General features: G+C 37.8%; 1 protein-coding gene and 1 pseudogene across 3 annotated transcripts; both read left to right on the top strand.

The window, feature by feature from the left end:
* The first annotated feature begins 3697 nt into the window (after window positions 1-3697).
* Window positions 3698-5244, top strand: LOC148864677 (butanoate--CoA ligase AAE1 pseudogene; annotated as a pseudogene). Its single transcript, XR_016109411.1, has one exon. The product of XR_016109411.1 is annotated as a butanoate--CoA ligase AAE1 pseudogene (transcript).
* Window positions 5245-9750: 4506 nt separating this feature from the next.
* Window positions 9751-14165, top strand: LOC148864676 (butanoate--CoA ligase AAE1-like). 2 transcript variants are annotated; one of them, XM_088975183.1, is made up of 2 exons: window positions 9751-10207; window positions 12587-14165. In XM_088975183.1, exons 1-2 carry the CDS (start codon window positions 10010-10012, stop codon window positions 14057-14059), a joined length of 1671 nt encoding a protein of 556 aa, XP_088831309.1. In that variant the 5' UTR covers window positions 9751-10009; the 3' UTR covers window positions 14060-14165. The 2 variants fall into 2 exon arrangements, with proteins under 2 accessions (XP_088831309.1, XP_088831310.1); XM_088975184.1 differs by lacking the exon at window positions 9751-10207 and adding an exon at window positions 10321-10949.

The raw sequence follows: 14165 nt of genomic DNA, 5'->3' as shown, positions 1-14165 counted from the left end.
AATTTTACATAAAAACTGAAATATTTGACAACTCAAACTTGCACCACACAGGCACATGGGCCATGGGGGGCATGGATGAACTTAGAGCCGAAACCGACCCAAACCGACTCAAACCGACCAGGTCGGTTTTGCTTAACACTGGGTTGGTTTCGGTTTCCATCTCAGGTAACCCGACCAGGTCGGGTCGGTTGGAAAAACCTCAGTAAACCGACCCAACCCGACCCGTGAACAACCCTACCTTGTATGATACCCAGAGACCTGTATAGGGTGCTGAATTGTGTTAGATAATTAACCATTACTGATTATTGTTAATAAATCCTATTCATAAATTTAATAATTACTGTTTCATTAAAAATAACTAAATAATATTGTTAAAACTATCATTACTGATTATTTAATAAAATATTATAATTACTTACTATTATTGATAAATATTGTTAATAATTAAATATTTAATAAATAATGTTAATAAAAACTGGCAAAAATAATGTTTATCTTTTTGTTTATTGAATTTCTTTGATTTAAATTTTTGGGCTTTGTGCTTTGAAGATTATTACATAATGTTAGTTAAACATGTTATTTGCATTTAGCTTAATGAATTGCTTCAAGGTTCTAAATATTGATAGGGCCGATATGCCCTGTTTGTCAGTGTTTTTTTTATCTTTTACTTTTTTTTTTTGAAATCGGTTCAGATGGGCCACTTTAAGGCTTGGCTACCCTCTAAACCAGTGGCTGACTCGGAAAGGAAGTAAATTCATTTCAATTTTAATTTAAAAAAAAATCTTTTTTCCCTTATTTTCTCATTTTCTTCGGAACAAAACGTATAGCCTAAGCTCCGGCGGACTGGACCCGTTCTCTAGAATCGTCATTCGTCACTCTTCACGTCATTTTCTATTTTGATCAGTGCTCACTGTGTACCTATCTACACTTAATCCACAGACCCAAGTATGGATGTGTCATAGCTTCTCATCTATGTGTTTCTATATATTTCCAACGTTCTCTCCTGTTCTAGTCGAACTCATCACTGCTGTCAGTAGTAAGTGCTAAGTAGTAATATCTGAAAAATCGACATTCGAGCTTGAAAATCAACGGAGGGTCTGCTTCGGTGCCCTGCGAATTACGTTCCTCTGTCTCCCATTAGCTTCTTGTTGCGATCCGCTAAAGTTTACAGAGATAAGGTCTCTGTGGTTTATGGAAATGTGAAGTACACATGGAGAGAAACGCTGGAAAGGTGTTTGAAGCTCGCTTCTTCTCTGGCCCAGATGGGAATTTCAACTGGGGACGTTGTAAGCTCTGGTTTTCTGACCTTCTGCTACCGTTTTCATTTTTTGGATCATTTTGTCATTTCTGGAATTTAAATTCGTGTTGATGTAGTTGACTAGTTTTCATGTTTTCTTCTTCTGGTTTATCTTCAACTATTCCTCCTTACGTTTTCCTTTTTTTTTCCTGCAATTACACTGAAATTTTCTCAGTTTATTTTTTTTTTCTGTTTGTGTAGTGCGTTGTCATAATCTCATTCTCCGTAACCTCTCATGCATATCTAACTCATTTCTGATATGTTTCTCTCTTGTTCATTTACTGATGCATACTCTTTTCTGTTTATGATGTGAATCCCTTTGATTCGATGCTGTTTTACAGAGATCTCCTGTTCTAGTACTCTTCAATTTTCTTTTTCTTTTCTTTTATGTTTGATATTGTGCCGGATATTTGGTGATTGTGCATTTGCCAAAATTGATTCATCACAGGATCATTCGAAGAGGTCACTTAATCATCATCATCAATATTATTATACATTTCTTGGTTTTCAATTTCTTGTCTCTGAGGTTCATCCCTACTTTTCACAGTCGAATTATTTTCTTTTGGAGAGAGAGAGAGAAGATAACAAAGTGTTGTACGAAGAGAGATAATAAGCGCCAGGGCCCAAAAAGTACAAATCCAAGCTTTTTACTCCATGTTTTTGCCAAGCTATCAGTTAACGGATTTTGATCTCTTGGAACCCATCGGAAAGACAGTCACAGAAGAAGAAAGGTACCTTGCTTCAGCCAATAGGTGATTTAATTTCCATGGGCCTCCTTGATTCGTTTCTAACTAATTTATGGTGTTGACTGAATCACCCACTACTAATAAAGGAGAGAAGTTCCGATCTCTAGCAATTCTTGGCGCTGTTAACACTGCCAAAATCTCAGCCTGGTTGAAGTAGTCTCCCCTATGGGCCCATTACAAACCCATATCAATCACACTACCTTGCCTTGAGACAAAAACGCCACCAACCCATATCACACTTCCATGAAAATTAAGAATAAGCTCTGCTCTCACATTCAAAGGGAAACTTGGTGAACTAGAAACTGAAGGGGAAGAATAAGATTCTTAGGGCCTGTTTGGTTAACGGGAATAGGGATCTGGAATCAGATCCAACTGTTTGGTTGGGGAATCTGAATCCCATTTCCATTCCTGGTGGAATGGCATTCCCCCATTTGAGGGAATGGCGATTCCCTCCTATCTTGAGAATGAAATCCCATTCCAGTTGATTCCAATTCCCATTCTGATGTCTGTCTCAACCAAACAGACTATGGGAATAGACCATTCCAATTCAAATTCTGACTATGAACCAAATGGACCCTTAGTGTTTCTACTGATGTCTCTGACTATAAGACCCATAAACTCTTCACAAACTGAAGGCGCAAGAGTTACACATGCTGACCATTCGATCTTCTAGTTCATGCTAATTCCTGGATTTATTTTCAAAAATTCTGAAATTTCATTCTTATAAAAATCTCCACATGTCACATAACAGCATGCTTGATGCCTAAGAGGATTTGTTCATCTTCTTTGGGTCCAAAGGTGATGAAGAGCTTGGAGTAACAGAGAAAGTTTGTATTGATCGTGTCAAAATGGCATAGTTGGGCTTTGAGTAGATGGATATGCACAATATAAATTTTTATGATTTGACACAAGTTGATAATGAGGCAGTATTTGGTAATGCATTGACAAGTGCTCCAATCACCTCTGCCTGGTAGGAAAATACAGTCGTTAAGGCGTGATTTGGCTAAGTAGTATCCACACTGACATGGTTCTGCAAATGGAAATTTTGGTTTCTTTTTCTCAACAATGCATACTGTCTATATGCAAGACGTTTGCTGGTTGAATCCGTAATCTCTCTTAGAAATAAATTTCCATTGGCCCCATTCAAATTGGTGATATATCACTTGTACAGGAGCTTACAACATACTATTCCTTGTTGAGTATTAATACTCTTCACTTTTGTCTCTTTAACTGATCCAATTCAAGATTGGCCATGTTTCTATTGCAATTAATATTGTGGAAGGTTGTTTTAGTTTGGTATCCAACACAAAGGCATATGCCCTTCTCGAATAACTCAAATTTCTCGAGTAGAACTTTGTTAATCAGAGCATTAATATGTCAATAGAAGTTCTTGCAGTCCTGATAAAAAACTAAGTTCTTCTGTCAAATCAAAGTTTCATTCCAAGCTAAAGATGCATCAATGAAGTCCCTGAATTATTTTTCAGGCACCAGACTTCTCGCTTCAATAGAAGGATCTCTTTCCTTCTCATTGTAATACCACCAGCTGTAGATACTTTTAACTATCTAACTCTTCGTTCCTTTATGATTCATGACTCTTTATATGAACTTTTCCTTTCTTTTTCAGGTGGCTGCATTTGCACCAAATATTCCAGCAATGTATGAGTTGCATTTTGCAGTCCCAATGGCAGGAGCTGTTCTTTGTACACAACATACGGCATGATTCTGCAATGGTGTCAGTGCTGCTAACACATTCAGAAGCCAAAATCATCTTTGTTGACTACCAGTTCCTCGAAGTTGTTCAAGAAGCACTTAAACTTCTCTCCAACACAAAAGCCAAGTTACCACACCTGATCCTAATTACAGAGTGCAATAAACCTTCCCCAATCATTAAAAATGCTGCCTCAACTTCTGGTGAATTGCAATATGAAAGTTTCCTAGAGGTAGGACAACTGAATTTTGATATCAGATGGCCAAGGGATGAATGGGACCCTATTTCATTGAATTATACTTCTGGCACCACATCAAGTCCCAAAGGAGTTGTTTTCAGCCACAGGGGAGCTTACCTCAACTCCTTTGCAGCAGTTCTTTTAAACTCCATGGGCCCGATGCCTGTGTACCTATGGACTGTTCCTATGTTCCATTGCAATGGGTGGTGCCTCACTTGGGGTGTGGCAGCTCAAGGAGGCACCAATGTTTGTCTCAGGCATGTCTCTGCAAAGGGCATATTTGATAGTATGTGTCTCCACAAAGTAACACACATGGGTGGTGCACCAACAGTCTTGAACATGCTTGTCAATGCACCTGCCAGTGAAAGGAAGACACTTCCCCACAAGGTTGAGGTGATGACAGGCGCTGCATCACCACCTCCAGAGATCTTGTTCAAGATGGAGGAACTTGGTTTTGGCGTTACACACTCATATGGCCTAACAGAAACCTATGGTCCAGGAACCGTTTGTACATGGAAGCCTGAGTGGGATGCCTTGCCTGCTCATGAACAGGCAAAGATCAAGTCCCGCCAAGGCCTGTAACATCATGGAATGGAGGAGGTTGACATAAAAGATCCAGTGACCATGAAGAGTGTACCAGCAGATGCAAAGGCCATAGGTGAAGTAATGTTTAGAGGCAATATGGTGATGAATGGGTACCTTAAAGATTTGAAAGCAACGCAGGAAGCTTTTAAAGGGGGTTGGTTTCGTACTGGGGATCTTGGTGTGAAACACCTTGATGGTTACATAGAGTTAAAGGACCGTTCAAAGGACATCATAATTTCTGGAGGGGAGAACATAAGCACGATTGAGGTTGAATCTGTGTTGTTTAGTCATCCTGCAATTCTTGAGGCTGCTGTTGTAGGCCGACCTGATGAACACTCGGGGGAGACTCCTTGTGCCTTTGTAAAGTTAAAAGAGGGATATAACACAAATTCTGAAGAGATCATAAAGTTCTGTCGTGGCCACTTGCCGCATTATATGGTTCCTCGAACCATTGTCTTCCACGGTTTGCCAAAGACTTCAACTGGAAAGGTACAGAAGTTTGTTCTCAGGCAGAAAGCAAAGGCTTTGGGCAGCCTCTCTAAGAAGAGTACCAGCAAGCTTTAAGACATCCTTGTCTGGAAGGGAATGTAATATTGTATTGAATGCAAGGCTTTCTTGTTCACAGAACTATTGAAGGTATCTTTGGAAATGTTCATTATTGCTCTATTAATTGTGCTAGTCTAATTTTCCCCACTTCATCTGCCACACGAGCATTGTTATAGCAGATTGGGGTGTGGAAAACACTAGATTTGAGGCTCAAAGCCTCAAATTACTATTAAACAAGGTAAAAAGATATAAGGAATACATATTTCGTTAGTTTTTGTCTAAGAAAGTAAGAATTACATTTCAATCGACACAAAAGGCATGAAGGTGTTAACATATTATATAACTTTGCTAATGATACTTATAAAAAAAACACTTTGATAATAATACATTAATCAATATTTCAGCTCTCAATTTACTTAAAATTCAATAAGAATTTTCATAAATTAAACGCCTACAACTAGGGATGTCAAATGGACTGGATTTGGTCCAATCCGATCCAGTCCAATGTAAGTCCATTATAAATGGACCCGGTCCAGTTGAGTCCAATGAATATTTTGGACCATTTTGCACTGGTCCAATTCAATGTCTGGACCGTCCAATCTGTTTAAATTCATTTTGATTTAGATTGGTTTCAACCCAAACCTGGTCCATTGACACTTATATTCTTATCTTATGTCAGTGGATTGGATATTGGCTTAATCCAACCCAATCCAATATAAATTTATTACAGACAGACCAGGTCCATTCCAATCTAATAAATATTTTGGACTGGATTGATCCAATGACTCCAATCCAATGTCTTGTTGGCCCATCCAATCCGTCTAAATGGATTTTGGACTGGACAGGGTTCAATCCAAAACCGGTCCATTGACACCCTTATAAGTTAATTTATATGGAAATAAATAAATAAATTATTAAGTAAATATGAAAGAAATCATGTGCAAGTGTAACTAATAAATTTTAATGTCTAAATAATTATTTTGTATTTTATTTATTTTTATTCTATATAACTTACATGGATTTAATAGATCATGCATAGATATATTGCATGATTCTTTCCTACCATCAAAATCATACAAAGTATAAGGAAAAATAGTTTGGTTCAATTTTTTCCCAGTATATCTACTTGTACAAAAACTACTAATATGGCAAACATGTAAATCTACTAGAACTAGAAGAATTAAATTTAAAGAATGGGAAAAAAGAAAAAACTTTTCAGAATTCAATGGAAAGCAAGCACTAAAACAAAATTTGCTTCAAAGGAATTTGAAGTTCAGGGCTTTCGTTCTCTGAAAAAAAAATGGCTGGTAGATCCTACATTTATATGTGGTTAGGAACTCCTCTACCAAGTTTCAGGCCAAACAAACAAGGTTTGGTAGGTTGAAAGTTGCATCTTTGGGGTTTGGGTAACAATTCATACCGTTTGATACACCCATCAATGCACCAAGGACCCATTTGGTTTATGGGAATAGGGGTCTGGAATCAGAATCAACAATTGTTTGGTTGGATAGAATCAGAATCCCATTCTTATTGTTGGTGAAATGGTATTTCCCCATTTAAGGGAATGACCATTCCCTCCCCCTCCTTTGAGAACAAGAATCCATTCCAGCTGATACTGATTCTTGTCTGAATCAAACAGAGAGGAGGAATAGACCATTCCGATTCCAACTGTGAACCAAATGGGTCCTAATAATATCACTCAATACATTTTTTTTGAGCTCAAAAAGAGGCTTTCATTGATCTCAGTTGAAACTTTCAAAAAATACAATGACTGTCAAAAAGTCAGGACAAATTGACCAAGTAGTAATAGATTTACAAGGAAGCGCAAACATAGCAATTTTATGCTTAGTAACATTAGCTTATCTATTGGTATGATTGACAGAGAGTGTAGACAGTGTTTTTCTCGTCTAATTATTACAAGTGTAGTATGTGGATTAAAAAATATTGTAACAGTCTTTTTGAACGAAAGGTTAATGAAAGGGGGTCTTTGTCTCACGGTCATAGTACAGGGGGTCTTTATAATTTACCCTTATTTTTATTAATAATACATAATATTTTGATCATTTTTAATCGAATTTACTTATACTATTTAATATCCAATTACAATCCTAATTCGATTTGAATCTTATCGTTATTCCATGAATATGATCCAATTTGAATTTAAATGTAAACAAATCAAATTCAGATATGCCTATGTCTGATTTGATCGGATCCGTTTTCAGTCGTAGATGGAGATGCAAGTAGGGCTGTCAGTGGTTTGGATCGTTTGGGTCTGGTTCAGGGCATTGATTATTAATTGGGACAATTGCGTCTGACCCAACTAGGAACCTTGGTATATTTAACAAAAGAATCAGTTGAGATCGGAATCAATTCGGAACAATGCAAACGGTTCGGTTTGGTTTGATTTGATTCGATCGGTCGGGTAAACCAACCAATTGACAGCCCTATATGCGATTGTAAAATGCCCAAGAAAACCCGGTTAATGGGCGGAAAAAGACGATCTTTGAGATTTTCTGCTTCTGGTTTTGCCTGATGACAATGACAGATTTTAACTCATGTCGTAACTCGTGACAGCTTTTATCATCGTTAATCAAGTAAACAAATTCAAACAAAGCTCAAACAAAAACACCAAAATCAGTCGACAGTTCTTGACTATTGTTTCAGGGATCCAGAAAACCATTCACGGCATGGTTTTCATAGAAAATAGAATACACTCTCTAGACAGAAAAGTCGGAACTTGCCAATTTAGATTTTAGAAGTTCATGGTCCTGAATTTAGCGACACAAGCATATTGTGTAGTTGTCGTCATCATCATCATCATCTAAACTTTGTTTCAATTATATATGGCTGGTTAGATTATATTAATACTGTTATGACATTTCATTCTATACAGTCTTATATCCATTGTTAAACTATGGCTCTCAAATCACTTCTAACTATTTTAGAAAATTTTAGCAATTCTTTTAACATGGCATACATACAATTTTAACACAATTCTGATAACGAGAGCTTCTATACTTTAAACCTTGTATTAGACCAATCCGGACTGATCCAATCCGAGTCGATCGGGTTTTCATCAGTATCGGCCAGTTTCAGGTTGTACAAATTCATAAACTGATGATTCGGATCGGTTTTGGTTTTCTTGTATGAAAACCGAAATTGACCCGAACCGAACCGACTTAGTTCCAACTTAACTATTTAAATATATATTTCAATTTTAAATTAAATCAACCTAATCTATTTAACTATATATTTTGATTTTAATTTAAATATATTTTATATTTAAAACTGTTAAATAAAGATACTTCAGTTTTACATAAAAACTGAAATATCTGACAACCCAAACTTGCACCACACAGGCACATGGGCCATGGGGGGCATGGATGAACTTAGAGCCGAAACCGTCCCAAACCGACTCAAACCGACCAGGTCAGTTTTGCTTAACACTGGGTCGGTTTCGGTTTCCATCTTAGGTAACCCGACCAGGTCGGGTCGATTTGAAAAATCTCAATAAACCGACCCAACCCGACCCGTGAACAACCCTACCTTGTATGATACCCAGAGACCTGTATAGGGTGCTGAATTGTGTTAGATAATTAACCATTACTGATTATTGTTAATAAATCCTATTCATAAATTTAATAATTACTGTTATATTAAAAATAACTAAATAATATTGTTAAAACTATCATTACTGGTTATTTAATAAAATATTATAATTACTTACTATTATTGATAAATGTTGTTAATAATTAAATATTTAATAAATAATGTTAACAAAAATTAGCAAAAATAATGTTTATCTTTTTGTTTATTGAATTTCTTTGGTTTAAATTTGTGGGCTTTGTGCTTTGAAGATTGTTAAATAATGTTAGTTAAAAATGTTATTTGCATTTAGCTTAATGAATTGCTTCAAGGTTCTAAATATTGACAGGGTCGATATGCCCTGTGTCGGTGCTTTCTTTATCTTTTACTTTTTTTTTTTTTTTTTTGAAATCGGTTCAGATGGGCCACTTTAAGGCTTGGCTACCCTCTGAACCAGTGGCTGACCTAATACAACCCTTGTATAGGGGCGTATTGGAAAGCCACCAACACGATACGTATTGTCTGATATAGGCCAATATGTGTCGATACTTTGAACCTTGAATTGCTTTGGTTTATATTTATAGATTTTGTGTTTTGAAGATTGTTAATCGGGCATGCCTTGAAAATTGGGACCATGGTGACCATTTCCCCAAATGGTTGACTGATGTATATCCTGTAGTGTTTATCTGTCAGCACATACATAAAAAATAAAAATCACCTTACCAAATAGCATAGTATTCACTGCCTATATGGGATAAGTTTTTTTTTTTTTTTTTGAAAAGTGGATCATGCGCATTTCAGGCACCTACGCTTTCAAACACCATCTAAGTGAAAAATAATTAACTGAATACGATGGCTCTTCAGCGAAATATAGAATGGATGATAGTGTTCCACGTCAGTAATAAAACACATAGGACTGCACCTTTCGTAACAGGGACATGAACAGCCATCTCTGTTATATGGAAGTAACTTTCTTTAATTTAAAAAAAAATATTTTTTCCCTTATTTTCTCATTTTCTTCGGAACAAAACGTATAGCCTAAGCTCCGGCGGACTGGACCCGTTTTCTAGAATCCGAATTTATCGTCATTCGTCACTCTTCACGTCATTTTCTATTATGCTGCTCACTGTGTACCTATCTACACTTAATCCACAGATCCAAGTATGGATGTGTCATAGCTTCTCATCTATGTGTTTCTATATATTTCCAACGTTCTCTCCTGTTCTAATCGAACTCATCACTGCTGTCAGTAGTAAGTGCTAGGTAGTAATATCTGAAAAATCGACATTCGAGCTTGAAAATCAATGGAGGGTCTCTTTCGGTGCCCTGCGAATTACGTTCCTCTGTCTCCCATTAGCTTCTTGTTGCGATCCGCTAAAGTTTACAGAGATAAGGTCTCTGTCGTTTATGGAAATGTGAAGTACACATGGAGAGAAACGCTGGAAAGGTGTTTGAAGCTCGCTTCTTCTCTGGCCCAGATGGGAATTTCAACTGGGGACGTTGTAAGCTCTGGTTTTCTGACCTTCTGCTACCGTTTTCATTTTTTGGATCATTTTGTCATTTCTGGAATTTAAATTCGTGTTGATGTAGTTGACTAGTTTTCATGTTTTCTTCTTCTGGTTTATCTTCAACTATTCCTCCTTACGTTTTCCTTTTTTTTTCCTGCAATTACACTGAAATTTTCTCAGTTTATTTTTTTTTTCTGTTTGTGTAGTGCGTTGTCATAATCTCATTCTCCGTAACCTCTCATGCATATCTAACTCATTTCTGATATGTTTCTCTCTTGTTCATTTACTGATGCATACTCTTTTCTGTTTATGATGTGAATCCCTTTGATTCGATGCTGTTTTACAGAGATCTCCTGTTCTAGTACTCTTCAATTTTCTTTTTCTTTTCCTTTATGTTTGATATTGTGCCGGATATTTGGTGATTGTGCATTTGCCAAAATTGATTCATCACAGGATCATTCGAAGAGGTCACTTAATCATCATCATCAATATTATTATGCATTTCTTGGTTTTCAATTTCTTGTCTCTGAGGTTCATCCCTACTTTTCACAGTCGAATTATTTTCTTTTGGAGAGAGAGAGAGAAGATAACAAAGTGTTGTACGAAGAGAGATAATAAGCGCAAGGGCCCAAAAAGTACAAATCCAAGCTTTTTACTCCATGTTTTTGCCAAGCTATCAGTTAACGGATTTTGATCTCTTGGAACCCATCGGAAAGACGGTCACAGAAGAAGAAAGGTACCTTGCTTCAGCCAATAGGTGATTCAATTTCCATGGGCCTCCTTGATTCGTTTCTAACCAATTTATGGCGTTGACTGAATCACCCACTACTAATAAAGGAGAGAAGTTCCGATCTCTGGTAATTCTTAGCGCTGTTAACACTGCCAAAATCTCAGCCTGGTTGAAGTAGTCTCCCCTATGGGCCCACTACAAACCCATATCAATCACACTACCTTGCCTTTGAGACAAAAACGCCACCAACCCATATCACACTTCCATCAAAATTAAGAATAAACTCTGCTCTCACATTCAAAGGGAAACTTGGTGAACCAGAAACTGAAGGGGAAGAATAAGATTCTTAGGGCCTGTTTGGTTAACGGGAATAGGGATCTGGAATCAGATCCAACTGTTTGGTTGGGGAATCTGAATCCCATTTCCATTCCTGGTGGAATGGCATTCCCCCACTTGAGGGAATGGCGATTCCCTCCTATCTTGAGAATGAAATCCCATTCCAGTTGATTCCAATTCCCATTCTGATGTCTGTCTCAACCAAACAGACTATGGGAATAGACCATTCCAATTCAAATTTTGACTATGAACCAAATGGACCCTTAGTGTTTCTACTGATGTCTCTGACTATAAGACCCATAAACTCTTCACAAACTGAAGGCGCAAGAGTTACACATGCTGACCATTCGATCTTCTAGTTCATGCTAATTCCTGGATTTATTTTCAAAAATTCTGAAATTTCATTCTTATCAAAATCTCCACGTCACATAACAGCATGCTTGATGCCTAAGAGGATTTGTTCGGCTTCTTTGGGTCCAAAGGTGATGAAAAGCTTAGAGCAACAGAGAAAGTTTGTATTGATCGTGTCAAAATGGAATAGTTGGGTTTTGAGTAGATGGATATGCGCAATATAAATTTTTATGATTTGACACAAGTTGATAATGAGGCAGTATTTGGTAATGCATTGACAAGTGCTCCAATCACCTCTGCCTGGTAGGAAAATACAGTTGTTAAGGCTTGATTTGGCTAAGTAGTATCCACACTGACATGGTTCTGCAAATGGCAAATTTGGTTTCTTTTTCTCAACAATGCATACTGTCTATATGCAAGACGTTTGCTGGTTGAATCTGTAATCTCTCTTAGAAATAAATTTCCATTGGTCCCATTCAAATTGGTGATATAATACTTGTACAGGAGCTTACAACATACTATTCCTTGTTGAGTATTAATACTCTACACTTTTGTCTCTTTAACTGATCCAATCAAGATTGGCCATGTTTCTATCCCAATTAATATTGTGGAAGGTTGTTTTAGTTTGGTATCCAACACAAAGGCATATGCCGTTCTAGAATAACTCAAATTTCTCGAGTAGAACTTTGTTAATCAGAGCATTAATATGTCAATAGAAGTTCTTGCAGTCCTGATAAAAAACTAAGTTCTTCTGTCAAATCAAAGTTTCATTCCAAGCTAAAGATGCATCAATGAAGTCCCTGAAATATTTTTCAGGCACCAGACTTCTCGCTTCAATAGAAGGATCTCTTTCCTTCTCATTGTAATACCACCAGCTGTAGATACTCTTAACTATCTAACTCTTCGTTCCGTTATGATTCATGACTCTTTATATGAACTTTTCCTTTCTTTTTCAGGTGGCCGCATTTGCACCAAATATTCCAGCAATGTATGAGTTGCATTTTGCAGTCCCAATGGCAGGAGCTGTTCTTTGTACACTTAACATACGGCATGATTCTGCAATGGTGTCAGTGCTGCTAAGACATTCAGAAGCCAAAATCATCTTTGTTGACTACCAGTTCCTCGAAGTTGTTCAAGGAGCACTTAAACTTCTCTCCAACACAAAAGCCAAGTTACCACACCTGATCCTAATTACAGAGTGCAATAAGCCTTCCCCAATCATTAAAAATGCTCCCTCAACTTCTGGTGAATTGCAATATGAAAGTTTCCTAGAGGTAGGACAACTGAATTTTGATATCAGATGGCCAAAGGATGAATGGGACCCTATTTCATTGAATTATACTTCTGGCACCACATCAAGTCCCAAAGGAGTTGTTTTCAGCCACAGGGGAGCTTACCTCAACTCCTTTGCAGCAGTTCTTTTAAACTCCATGGGCCCGATGCCTGTGTACCTATGGACTGTTCCTATGTTCCATTGCAATGGGTGGTGCCTCACTTGGGGTGTGGCAGTTCAAGGAGGCACCAATGTTTGTCTCAGGCATGTCTCTGCAAAGGGCATATTTGATAGTATCTGTCTCCACAAAGTAACACACATGGGTGGTGCACCAACAGTCTTGAACATGCTTGTCAATGCACCTGCCAGTGAAAGGAAGACACTTCCCCACAAGGTTGAGGTGATGACAGGCGCTGCACCACCACCTCCAGAGATCTTGTTCAAGATGGAGGAACTTGGTTTTGGCGTTACACACTCATATGGCCTAACAGAAACCTATGGTCCAGGAACAGTTTGTACATGGAAGCCTGAGTGGGATGCCTTGCCTGCTCAAGAACAGGCAAAGATCAAGTCCCGCCAAGGCCTGCAACATCATGGAATGGAGGAGGTTGACATAAAAGATCCAATGACCATGAAGAGTGTACCAGCAGATGCAAAGGCCATAGGTGAAGTAATGTTTAGAGGCAATGTGGTGATGAATGGGTACCTTAAAGATTTGAAAGCAACACAGGAAGCTTTTAAAGGGGGTTGGTTTCGTACTGGGGATCTTGGTGTGAAACACCCTGATGGTTACATAGAGTTAAAGGACCGTTCAAAGGACATCATAATTTCTGGAGGGGAGAACATAAGCACGATTGAGGTTGAATCTGTGTTGTTTAGTCATCCTGCAATTCTTGAGGCTGCTGTTGTAGGCCGACCTGATGAACATTGGGGGGAGACACCTTGTGCCTTTGTAAAGTTAAAAGAGGGATATAACACAAATTCTGAAGAGATCATAAAGTTCTGTCGTGACCACTTGCCACATTATATGGTTCCTCGAACCATTGTTTTCCAGGATTTGCCAAAGACTTCAACTGGAAAGGTACAGAAGTTTGTTCTCAGGCAGAAAGCAAGGGCTATGGGCAGCCTCTCTAAGAAGAGTACCAGCAAGCTTTAAGACATCCTTGTCTGGAAGGGAATGTAATATTGTATTGAATGCAAGGCTTTCTTGTTCACAGAACTATTGAAGGTATCTTTGGAAATGTTCATTATTGCTCTATTAA

The sequence above is a fragment of the Nelumbo lutea genome, chromosome 3 (assembly GCF_056320005.1).
Source record: "Nelumbo lutea isolate HS-2025 chromosome 3, American lotus-T2T, whole genome shotgun sequence".
Lineage (NCBI taxonomy): Eukaryota > Viridiplantae > Streptophyta > Magnoliopsida > Proteales > Nelumbonaceae > Nelumbo > Nelumbo lutea.
The sequence above is the reverse complement of the archived record's forward strand: the minus strand, read 5'-3'. Positions and strand labels throughout refer to the sequence as shown.

What these genes read in the sequence shown, in the direction of transcription:
- LOC148864676 (XM_088975183.1), top strand. Translation starts at nt 10,010, where the DNA reads ATGGAGGGTCTCTTTCGGTGCCCTGCGAATTACGTTCCTCTGTCTCCC. An exon ending in GAATTTCAACTGGGGACGTT is followed by an intron (nt 10,208 to 12,586) that starts GTAAGCTCTGGT and finishes TTTCTTTTTCAG; the next exon opens with GTGGCCGCATTTGCACCAAA.